Genomic DNA, 13,184 nt, shown 5'->3' on the forward strand with positions numbered 1-13,184 from the left:
TGTTCAGTCTTGGGATTATTTGGCCAGGAGTCAATGGAAAGACATCAGTATCAGTGTAGCCCCAGTGGGAGATTGTTAGGATTTTTATGTGGGCTTAACTGATACCGATTGATCCATTGGGCCCAAGCAATTATAGACCCACTCTGATTAGGAAACTCCTAGCTCTTTCCATTATGAGAGTGGAATAGGGTTTTAGGGATTCTATTATAAATAGAATACTGACGGTCCCTGCAGCCATTATTTTACTTAATGCCTTATTGGTTTTGGGAGCACGGCTTTTCTCACAAGAGCAAGTGCACAGAAAGAAAGGAAACCCTAGAGTAAGAGGCTGCAGAAGATCTCAGTAGAAGGACTCCACTTGCGTAGTTCATTGTCATCTTCATGGGAGTAATGTTTAACCACATGGGACAGAGGTTCATGATCTATGTTCATGGGACACAAGTACTTCTTTATTCCCATTTATGGTTCATGTCATGGTTGTCCCATTGATTATTATAGATATGGTAAATCTATATGGTTATGTATTTTAAGATGGGATACTTTATTGTTCTTGGTTTAGGGACTACACCTATGATTAATCTTTTATGATTAGTTGATGATTCTTATATTCTAAACACTATAGGGTTATTCATATGTTTAATATGGTAAAGAATCCCCAACACAATTAACAAACATGGGTTTGACCAGCACATCACCGAAGCAAGAAATGGTATAAGAAATCACTGGTAGCCAAAAGACAAGCATCAAAAGAATGAGAAATCCGACCGTAGACGAGGCAAATGCTTTCAACCTTGTACTTAAAATCGACATCAGTAAAGGAGCCATTAGGGAGAGTCATTTTTGAACCCAAACAAACAGATCTCTTCAACTTGAAAGAAACTTTAATCCTAATGGCTCCATGAGGAAGACCAAGTTCGAGGAAATTTAGGCTGAAATCCAAGACTTTACCAATGCAGGAGATAGCCGTTTTGATATCATGGTAAGAAAGTCAGGAACATTACATACATGCATCCAAATAGTTATGAACTCCATTCCCTTTCTGGAGAGTTCACTACCAGAGAGTAAAGTCCCAAATGAAGGAGATGATTGTCAAACGACCAAGGGAAGAAAAATAAAATGTTATTGTGCACCTCTTCAGAGAAGAATTCGGCAAAGAAGAAACCCGAATCTGCAATTTTGATGAAGGTTGGATCCAAATGGACACAAGAGAATCCCCAAGACGTTCAGGAGAAACGGGAGCAAAGTCAATAGTGGTACCGAACAAAGCCAAAGGGGATGGTCGATAAGGTCTATTATGAAGATCTAAGATAAATTTTTTATTTATATAATGCTATAAAATATTTTGATTTATACATACCAAAAATAATTTTTTTATTTTTTATTTTTTATTTAGTAAGGCTCTCTTTGGTATGATTTCTATTTGTATTTATTGACTAGTTTTTAAAAATTATTTTTGATAATTAATTATGGACCACAAATGATATTCGTTTGGTTATTATTTATAACATAGATTATATATGTGAGAAAATAGGTTTCAATTTTCACCTTCAACTTTGAGCTTCAAGCAAGAAAGATGACAGGATTTGGGGTTTTTTTTATTAAAAATGAATAAAACATACTGAAGTTACCTATTTACCATTGATTTTGAGTAGTTTAACACACGTGCTCATTTAAGGTAGCAAAAATCAACATAAATGATTTGTTGTCATAATTCACAAATAGCTTGAGAGTAATGATTTGTGATTTATTCTATAACAATGGAATGTGATATTTTCAAAAATCACAAGACCAATCTCAGACATCCATTTTTAGATTTCTTTTTATCTAAATCGTTTGTTCCCACTCAGAGTTAGAAGAGTGTATAGTAATTTCTAGAATACTGATACATATGCATGGGCATACCCGGGATATGTGCAAATATGAAATGGGGTATCCTTGAATAATTAGATTCTAAAATTTGACACGTGGCTAATTTAGACACTGTCTTCTCCATCCAATACTCGAATTAGATATATGATCAATCCACATAGCATAATAGATGCAATGTGACATTTGAAGAAATAACAAACCTTTGTGACAATAATAATTAATATTGTATTTATTTCAAAATTTCAAGTACATGCAAATCCTAGATTTTAATCGGTCCCTTAAACTAGATCTGAAATTCTATGAAACTAGGATCACAGTCTAACAATTGGATATGTCTTTGTCAAGATATACGCATGTCCGTTACATATGACTCGTTGCCACATAGGCTTGACTCAAACCAAAACGTGGCCACTTTAATCCATATAGATTATAATAAAAATTGGGCCAACCTTGAGCCAAAAAGAACATATATACACTCAACACCTTCACCACAACACGGTTCTATGTACGTACGTATGGAAAAACACCCCAAACCCACCTCGGCACATGGGAGGATTGAGACTTCCATTCAAAAGCTCCCTTATAATTCCCATAACTATGTGTATACTAATCTTTTCTCTTCCACTTCCAATGTGTGACACACACAAAAAGTGCATTGCCTAAAAAAAATATCTCATGAAATCAAAAGGGCAACTTTTGTGGGAGAAAAAAACCAAATTTCAAAAGTAAGATAGGATAGAATATTTTGAAACTTATTTAATTAAACCATTTATTAATCAAAGATCAGGTTCTTATTAAATCTTTGATTTCTTCCACTTCTTGAGCCCTTTTTTTTTTTCAATGAGAAATCTATTGATAAGTACAGATTACACTCCTATCATCTGTAATAACATTAACAGAAAGACAAGGATCAGAATTGGGCCAAATTATCCTATCCGAAATAAATAGAGCCCTTCTAGCAAGGGGGTCTGTAATAGAATTGACTTCCCTTGAAACCTAATGAAAAAAACATTTCTGGTCTAAGTAAGGTAACTTCTTATCTCTAGTGTAGAAGGGACCCCAACTTTTAAACCAAAGATGTAATTTTGAGTTCTTAGGAATGGAGTAGGACAAGGAGCTTCCGAACTAAGCTGCTTTTGCAAAGAGGTATCCAAGGATATTGTGATCAATAGATTCATCTTGAGCTCCACAGCGACTATATGATGGATCTATTGGAATTTGGAAAGTACATAATCCATCACTATTGGCCAAGCCTTCGGGGCTAGCTCTTCAAATAAAAGATCTGACTTTAAGTCATGATTCATGACCTACAATTTTGTTAGTGACGTTGAGATATTCATTGCATCTAAATATTTTATTTTATTTTTTTATTTTTTTATTTTTTTAAAGAAAGAGTTTGACATATTCATTCCATAAACATTGAGAATCAAACCACATGGGCATATAGGCCCTTGCAAGGAATTAAAAAAAAAAAAAGTTACATCCTTCCTTGGACTATGGCCTAATTATATGTTTACACCTGTATTTTCAGAAATTACACGAATCTCACTTGCATTTTACATTTTCTTACCAACAACTGACATCCATTAGTTTGTATTTGTTAAGTGATGCCGTCAATATCCCTAAACCCTTTAATGGCAAAAGAATTTTCCTTCCATCTTCTCTCCCATAGCCAGCAATTTGCTAACGACGTGAAGGAGTTGGAGGCGAGGCCGACAATGGCAAAGGATCTGGGACCACCATGGTAGGCATCCATTTGGACAAATAGAGATGCAGTGTTACCATAGGCGTAGAAGAGACACTTGTTTGGATCGGTCTTTGGGGTGGAGGGTTTCTGGGCCAGGGTGTAGAGCTTCTTCTTCTTGTGGGATAGGTTAGTGGGGGGAATCAGGAGGAAAGACTATAGCAGTATGGGCGGTAGAGGACCTAGTTATCAATTTGGCCGAATAATTCGCGAATTATTCGGCCGAACCGAATTTTTCCGAATTTAATCAAAAATTCTGACCGAATCCGAATTAAAAATAAAATTCGGTAAAATTCGTGATTTTTTCAAAAGTGAATATAAAACGCGAATAATTCGGACTGAACCGGATGAAACCGAATTATTCGGTCCACTTAAATAGCATTTAAAAAAAAAAACAAAACAAAACCCAATAAGCTTTTTTGACCGCTTTTTTGACCGAATCCTTAAATTAATCAATCGAATTATTCCGAATAATTCCCGAATCCGAATTTGCTAACTATGGTAGAGGAGCAACAGTGGGCAGCGGAGAGGACGTTGCAGAGCGAAGACCGTAACATGTTGAGATTAGACTGATCATCCCCAAAACAAAGAAATTAAAAAGATAAAAATAGATGAAATATTGACGCCATTAATCTTTGAAGCTTCTCTCTCATTTCAATAGTAGCATGACCTCTCTCCCTTAAATCGCCTTGCCGACAGTCACGTTGGATTGTTAATTGTTTGTACTTGGGAGGGGAAGACCTCGTCGGAATTGATACGTAGACGTCGACAAGAATCCCTCGCATGACCTATAATGTCAATCTAGATATTGAATGGATCTCATTGCAATAGTGCTTTCAATTCATAAGTGGGGAAAACCTCGTGGTACTATAGTTCTTTAGAATTTTCCACTTCATAATTCATGGCCATGGTGGATCATTAGGTTAACCACTAGACAGTTGCATTGTTCTTTCTGCCAGAGATTGGTGAGAGTTGAAAGAGATAGTCTTTATTGTTGATGGGATTGCACAACTCTCTAGATAAAAAAAAACATAAAATAATCTTTTGATTTGTGATGTTCTGGTTTAAGGGTAAAATGAGCATATGATGCAATCATTAAGTTGCACTATTACAACATGTTTTTTTAGGTCTTTGAAGTACCAATCACTATTGCAACATGTTGGTCCTAGATTCAAACCTTGGAAACATCGTCTCCTACGAAGCAGGAGATAAGGCTGTGTGCATTTGCCCCTTTCAGACCCAGTAGTAGTGGGAGCCTTATGCACTTGGTTGTTCTTTTTTGGTTTAAGGGTAAAATGGTTTTTTATATTTCAAGATTAATGTCAAACTAACACTTCAGCATAAAGGGAGATTCATGTAATTTATGACAACACAGGTGTAAAATTGTAATCAGGCCTTAATCCAAGGGAGAGGGTGTAATTTACCATAAAAAAAATGAAAAGACCACAAGGGCATTTGGTCTTGGGTAAGTGAAAAAAAAAAAAAAAAAAAGAAAGGGTTCGTTGGCAGTTGACACCAGCATTTTGCTAGGACTCCGTGATGCCCGTCTGATACAAAGCAAAATCCCCAATCGTTGGTCGCGAATTATTCAGCCGAACCAAATTTTTTTGAATTTAATCAAAAATTCTGACCGAATCCGAATTAAAAATAAAATTTGGTAAAATTCGTGATTTTTTCAAAAGTGAATATAAAACGCTAATAATTCGGACCGAATTGGATTAAACCGAATTATTCGGTCCACTTAAATAGTATTAAAAAAAAAAAAACCATTAAATTTTTTTGACCCTTTTTTTAACCGAATCTTTAAATTAATCAATCGAATTATTCGAATAATCCTCCGCCCGAATAATTTTCGAATCCGAATTTGCTAAGTATGGTCAGACGTCGGACTCGGAGAGCTATGAAGCTATGTTACGCACTTGGTTCAGAATGAACGTTTCTACGCCCTGTTGTCTCTTCGATTCCCCTCTCTGTGGTTCATCGTCTTCTTGTTCGCCAATTTCTTCTTCTTCTTCTTCTTCTTCTTCTTCTTGTCCGTCGAAGCATTTTAAACGTCTCCCTATGGCAACATCTGTCCGAGTTGCAGTCGTTGGCGACGTTGTGAGCGCACATTTCATCAGCACTTCTTACTTCTTTTATTAGAAAATTTGCTTGACTTATTCACCTCACCCTGCTTTAACTTATTATGAAATTCATGCCCTAGAACTGGCTTGGCTTCTGTTTCCTTTTCAGGGTTCCTCGACAACTTTTTTTGTTAAATTAATTATTTGAACTTTCAAGACATGAATATCTGGTCTCTTTTCATAAATTAAATTATATTTTTTATATTGAAGCATGATGATTGGCACCTCCAAGAAGATGAAAAGGCACTTCAATTTTTGAAGGTAATCTCTTTCTCTCTCTCTTTTTATTTATTTTTTATTTTTAAAATTTTTTTATCTATCCCTTTTGGAATTTTCAATGGCTATGATCAGATTCTTGTTGGGCTTTTGCTATATAAGTTCTTTTTAGAATTTATAGATTGTGGTGTGGTATTGAGTGTAGTTTTTCCTTTTCGTTATCAACATCCAAGTGAAACTATAAAGTTTGAAATTAGATAGTTCACCGTTAGACTGGAAGGTTTCTCATTTCTGTAGAAATATCTCGTTGTCTCTTATTATCAGTGGCATCGTTCCTTTTAGTTTACATTCTAATCTAGCATGGTTTTATGTGTAGTGCAGCCCGATTTGGTACTTTTCACAGGCAAGTTTTTTTCCTCTACTTTATATTTATCCATCTGCGTAGCTGGGAAGGCATAATATTTAGCTTAATTCTATCCTTGAAGCTTAATGTTCTTGTCAATCTCTCGATTTTTTATACCCATTTTAATTGATGGGTTTTCATTCATCTCTGTTCATTTTAGTCTTTATATTTTTCAGGTGATTTTGGTAATGAAAATGTGGAACTTGTAAGAAGCGTTGTAGAACTTAAAATTGCAAAGGCAGTTATTCTGGGAAACCATGATGCGTGGAATACACAACAGTTTTCAGAAAAGTAAGATTAATTATTACGTGTAATCCATAATTTAGTATTCCCCTCGTTTTAAGAGCTGTGTTGTTTCAAATTATAGTCATCTAAGATTATGCTCTGCATGCTGTTTCTTCTCCTGGCAATTTCTTTATATGAAGAATATACATTGGTTTAATAGTCAATAATAACTCTTTTTAAATGTCTGCAATATTTTTGAAAGTTACTTCGATGCTTTCAGAAACTGATACTGAATTTTTGTTAACATACTTAGATGTCACAGAAAAAAATGTCCTCTTTTCTTCTCTGCAAAAATATCTAGGGTTCTTTCGAGAATATGAATTTTATTCAACGTATGAAATCTCAAAGTTCTAACCTTTGCAATATTAGTTTTACTTTATTTAAACTTGTACTTATTAGCTTCTCTTATTTGAATCTAGGAGGAAAGATCATGTTCAACTTCAGTTAGAATGGTGAGCTCATGTAATCATCAGTGCTTTGTAAGGATTCTGTAGGACTGCAATATTGTCTTTTCTGGAAAATCTAGTTCCTCCCTCATGAGTAAGATATTTATTGTTCTTCCTGTACTACTCTAATTAGTGTGATGTCACTACTAGTTCACAACCTACTAGTTCCATAAGAATTCTAGAAGAGAGTTTATTATTCACAATAATGGTTTTAAATATCCTACTGTATCGGCCGTAATAACTGATACACATCATGTCTTTATGGTACCTATATGATACAATACCAATACGAGACCTAAGAAAATGGTTTTTATACATGTAAGAAACCACATCCTTTATATATAGTCAATTGAATGCACTTGTCTCGTCGTATTTTTTTCTCCTTTTTATACATAATATATTTTACATGTTAATATGTTATTTAGTTATAATGTTTTATGCTTCAAAATTGTATTTTGTATATATCCTAAGAATTTCCATATGTATCTTTAGCTTATCTTGCATCTTTGAAATACAACCTGTCTCTTAAAATCACCTTTCTAATATGATGCCCGATACTGCAACTTTAAACCTTGTTGACATCCTTTGAGGTGTCAAATAATTTATAAGCTTTTTCGCCCTTAGTATAACACTTTATTTATTTATTTATTTTTCAACGAGGGTAAATCTTGTCATTTCACATGTGTACTAAAAAAATGTGCAAAGATTATGGCACCTTTTGATAATGATGTAATGACTAGTTACTTTCAAATTATTTTGAAAAACCTTTTTTTACACTTGAATTAAAATACTTTTGGGGATAAGACAAGGGCCAACCAGAAGAAGGTTCTAAGTTCTAAATATACCTATAGAGGTGTCATTTAGATAGTCCCGTTCTAGAAGTGTGCAATGTTATATTCCTGGAAAATTTCATTTGTTGCTTCATAATTAAATATTTGTTATCTCTATCTACTGCTTTCAAGGATGTAATTTTCCCTCTTGTTCCTCACTTTTTTTTCTTGTAGATTTTAATTGACTTCTAGGACATTTCTATCATTGTAATTTCTGTGATAATTTGCAGGGTCAGCATTTGTTTATTTTTGTTTAATACTTTACATAAGCTTTTTAGGTATCTATAACTCCAAAAACAGGGTTTCAATTCCTGGAGCCCCTGATGTCTCTGTATTTTGTGCTTTAACCGTTGGAGTTGTATTGAATTTGAAGGAATAACTGGCAACTTTGTTCCCAATGATCAGTCTCAGCGGGGAGCATGTAGGTTATCGCCGTCTCGACTTTCCCACATTAAAACTGAGTGTTGTGGGTGGGCGCCCATTCTCTTGTGGAGGTGATAGATTGTTCCGGAAAAAGCTTTTGTCTGCAAGGTATTAAATGTTATGGTCGTGTCCTCTTTTTAAGATTATTCTTATGCTTTATGGTCATCAGCTATCCAACTCCATTCATTCTTTAGTTAGATCATTGAAGGAATTTACTTGAGTGCTGAGTTGTTTCAAGCTGATCTGTTGCAATGGCGAGCAAGATTTGTGTAGCCTGTGCATAGTAGTTGCGACCAAGACTCTCTTGAACTGAGTACCGTTGAAGAAGCCTTTTTTTTATGGCTTACAATGTAGCGTACTTATCTTAGAGGGTGCTTTTCATGCCCCCCCCCCTCCCTTTATTTTAATATAAATGAACATGAACATCTTGTAGTTTATGTCATATTAATGTGGATGTGCAGTGTTAAATACACTGACCTGTTGAAAATAGAAAGTTGATGCATAGTTTTTTTTCCATGCATTATGTGATATGATTCACTAAATGCACCATTAAGGAGTGATATGATGCAGACTGGAAGAGCTAAAAGAACAAGAGTAGGCTCAAATGACTTTGGGAGAAGTGGGGAGAAAAGACAATTGTGGCTTAAGATCAACAAGAAGTATGTCTCTGTATAAATTTAAATTGAAAAACAGAATTTGTGTGGCAGCTTACCCCGTTTAGTTGGGGCAAGGTTTTATTGTGTTGGATTGAGTAACTTGAGTTCATGTGATATGTTTCTTAAAAATAATATTTCAAAAAATAAAATGTTCTGACTAGTTAGTTATTTTTGTATTCATTATATTAAGCTTTGTTTGAAGAAATGTGAAACAATATCAGGAAAGTAAACCGGTACTAACAAACCAGAGGGAAAGAGAAGAGAAGAGATTGCCAAGGTTAGAATAGTTGAGAGCCCAGCAGTCCCCTCTCCATGTTATAATATTCATCAAGTACAATTCTGCAAGGACTAGGATACCCTCCAGTCCTTGCGGTAGAAGAAGTCAAACACGATACATCAATATATTAAATAAAACTGAAATTAAACTAATTACCACAGGAACATACAACAATGCCCCTTTGGAACAAATAAATTAGACATGCTTAGCTTGGAACAACCCCTCTGAAAATTAGGACTAATCAGAGGCTTGGTAAACATATCACCAACTGATTAGCAAAAGAAACAAAAGGAGTATCAATCAACCTTCTCATTACAACATCCCTCACAAAGTGACAATCAACTTTAATGTGTTATTGGCAATATAGGTAGCATCTTGATTATCACAATTCAAATATCTTTATCAGTTTAGTGACAAGAAACCCCAACACCTGAAGTAACGATTTCAGCCACATCGACTCAGCTATAGTATGAGCCATAACCCTATACTCAGCCTCAGCACCAGCCTGGTCTGCATCAGAATATCGAACCAAGTAAATATGCTGATAAGGTCAATAAATGAGACCCTTTCTTGGAGCCCCTTTAAGATACCTAAAGATTCAAGCTGCCTCCAGTGCGCCTTCTTACTTGATTCCATAAATTGACTAATAGCTCCAATAACAAAAGAAATGTCAGGTCTAGTAAACAATAAGGTAAATGAGCTTCTTGACTAATCTCTTGGACCGATGCTTGTCATCAAATTCTTTGCCATCATTCATCCCAAATTTCTTATGTGGATCCATGAGTGTATCAACTAGTTTAGAAGCAAAACATACCAGTCTAATTTGGTGTTTTTTTTTTCTATCGAAACGAAATTTCATACGAAACATAAAAGACACAATTTTGGTCATTGTGGTCCAAAAATGCATTATTCCATTGCAATTTCGGTCATTTTGTTTCGCTAATTTTGGCCATTAGCCCCCTAAAGTGGCCAAGTGAAACACATGGAAAAAGTATACTGTTTTGGAGATATTATATAGTTTTGGATTGATCAAAATGGCGAAACGAAATGAGTTTTGGAACCTTGGGTCTAACTCATTTTCTCTATGATTGGTTAATCCCTTTCTTACTTCGAAAGACTTTAATCCCCAGAAAATACCTGTGGGCACCCCAATCTTTTATCTGAAAATGCTGTTATAGATAAGATTTCACCTTTATAATCCCATCATCCCCAGATATGATAATATCATTGACTTACACAACCAATACAAACACTCTTAAGAGTCTCAGCAATGAACAAATACATTGTGACCATAATAACATTGAGAATCTTCGCCTAGTAACAATGAATTGAACTTATGGAACTAGGCTTAAGGTGATTGTTTTAATCCATATATAGCCTTACGTAACATACAAAACTTTGTGAGCATTCTCCCCCTGAGCAATACCTCGAAGGTTACTCCATATAAACTTCCTCATTAGGTTAACATATAAGAAGGCATTCTTGATATCCGATTGGTAGAGAGGCCAATCTAAATTTACAACTAAGGAAATAAGTCTACAAACCAAATTAATACAAGAAACAAAAGAGAAGATCTTGAAATAATCCACACCACAAGTCTTATTATAACCCTTCACAACCAAATGGGCCTTAAGCCGTTCAAGTAAGTCATCTAGATTGTACCTAATGGTGTACAACTAGCAACCAAATGTCCTTACCTGGAACTAAATCTACCAGGGTCCATGTCCAACGAGAAATCAATGCATCTGTTTTTGTTTCCATAGCCACTTTCCACCCAAGGTGAGATAAAGCCTCATGATGATTTTTAGGAGTATGTGTTGATGTAGAATCATGGCTGAACTAGGTTGACCCTTCTAGCAATCTTGACTGAGACAAAATTGGTTTTTTTGGTTAAGTAGGATGCTTTATTTAGGGAAATTTACTACGACACCCCCTGGAGAATGCCACAATGATAAGACCATCCCCTCTGTTTTACCAAATTATTCTCAGGCCCCCTACCGTCAGTCAATGTTAAGTGTGGAGTTAAAATGACCATTATACCCTTACCATTAAATACACAGTTTTGGGTTTGGGTTTACAAAACTACCCAAAACAGTATTCCTACCTCAACTGAGGACTTTTCTTTGACAGTTTTACCCCCGCCTCTTCTTCTCCAGTGACAGTCCGGTTCCTTCTTCTTCATCATCTTCTTCATGCAACCTCACCCGCCCAAAGGTTCTCTGCAAGCCCGCCCTGCAGCTCCTACAACTCAACCATCCGACATTTTCTGTTGCCTGGCCCCATCTTCCCACAAGAAAATAGCGCCGAAGCTGCCGACCCAGAGGAGGATGACCTGTATCTCGAGCCCTTGTGGCCTCACTTGCAGCTTGTGAATGAGCCTATGTGACCAGTGCCGTTAAATTTTATGCTAAGTTGGGAACATGTGAGAGTTCTCAACGGTAGTAGGTAGCTAAGAGTATTGATTAGAGCAAGAAAAGTTAATGATTGTTGAGGGGGAAATAAAAAAAAAAGAGAGTTATCCTTGCAAAATAGTCGATAATTTCGGTTATAGAATCGTGAAATTCTTCCAAAAGCAACAACTCCAAGTTCATCCTCAATGGCCTCCCCCACCACCCCTTGGCAGAATCTCTCCTCCTTCCGTTGTTTCTATTTTTAATTTTGATTTTTTGTTGCAAATCCAAAAAAGTTAGGATGAGAGGAAAGCTGATTTCCACCAATTCTGGATCCGATCGGTATTCCTTTTTTTTTTAAACCCTGGTATGAGCTGCTCTTGTAGTACGTTGTATCATCTGATACTGATACTAATATCACTAAACGTCAAGTTGCAACGGATGCTGGTCGCTGCAGGGGGTGGGATGAGGCGCAGTTGATCCCTCGTCAACTGAATCCTACTCCCAACTGGAAGAAATCCCTTTTCGATTTCCGCCCTTTTGAACGGAGTGGTCCCATCTTGAAAATTGCAAGGACAGAGAATAAAATGTCTTTCTTATGAGGTCGGAAAGTGTGATGCAAGTTGAATGCTGGAATTAAACTCTCCTTATGGATTCAGTTGATGTTTAAGGTTTCTCATCCGCATTGAAGAAGGGAGGCGGGGGCAAGGGAGGGGGAATGGAGGGTTGCAGGAGGGTTGGGACTTGAGAGAAAGATGAAATAGGTCTTGGAATGGGCTATCGATTTGGGTAAAGAAATATTAACCTATGGTAAGGGTATTTTTGGTACTTCCTATTTCATAAGAGCATTTTGGTATTTAAAATAAAATATAGTTGCTATCAGCAACTATAGTATATTCCTTAACAGTGACTGACGGTATGGGGTCTGAGAATAATTTGGTGAAACAGAGGGGTAGTCTTATCATTGTGGCATTCTCCAGGGGGTGGCACGGTAAATTTCCCTTTTTTTTATTTAGGAAAGATTGAATTTACTATTTGGGTGAGTAGTAAATGCATTAAAAGAAGGGGGAGGGAAATATAGTCCCAAAGAGGAAGTTACAAACCCAATAAGGGATACAAAAGCCCATAAAAGGACACCAATCAGGGCCCACATGGCCTCAGAGAATTTCTACAGCCTGGCCCAGATGCCCACTGATGCAAATCCGAGGGAGTCGGATCGCTTATGGGCCCACAATCAACAAATAATTTAATTTAAACAAACCAGTGGCAGTAATGTAATTTAAGGCACAACTTAAAACCCCCTTTTGAGTGAAATAGCTGAATGAGGATAGATCTGGAATTAATCCCAAAGAAAACTCAGTTCTGGAATTAATTTGGTGTTCTAATAAAGAGTGGCAGAATTGTAATTATACGACACCAAGCTAGTAAATGGCAAACAAGGAATAACATGTGATGAGGGAGGGGTATTTTGGAATTAGAAATAAAGATAGGGACTATAGAAGATAATGGAAGAAGAGAGGGG

General features: G+C 36.0%; 1 protein-coding gene across 1 annotated transcript in view; it reads left to right on the plus strand.

Moving 5' to 3' along the window:
* The first annotated feature begins 5,501 nt into the window (after positions 1-5,501).
* LOC122082030 overlaps positions 5,502-13,184 on the plus strand; it is a 28,977-nt gene continuing 21,294 nt past the window's right edge. Inside the window, exons 1-6 of the mRNA XM_042649529.1 lie at positions 5,502-5,713; positions 5,947-5,997; positions 6,334-6,355; positions 6,532-6,646; positions 7,060-7,092; positions 8,322-8,447. Coding sequence (XP_042505463.1) covers positions 5,522-5,713; positions 5,947-5,997; positions 6,334-6,355; positions 6,532-6,646; positions 7,060-7,092; positions 8,322-8,447 — 539 coding nt within the window. The 5' untranslated portion in view covers positions 5,502-5,521. The remainder of the gene's footprint in view (positions 5,714-5,946; positions 5,998-6,333; positions 6,356-6,531; positions 6,647-7,059; positions 7,093-8,321; positions 8,448-13,184) is intronic.

The sequence above is a fragment of the Macadamia integrifolia genome, chromosome 6 (assembly GCF_013358625.1).
Source record: "Macadamia integrifolia cultivar HAES 741 chromosome 6, SCU_Mint_v3, whole genome shotgun sequence".
In the NCBI taxonomy this organism is placed as follows: Eukaryota; Viridiplantae; Streptophyta; class Magnoliopsida; order Proteales; family Proteaceae; genus Macadamia; species Macadamia integrifolia.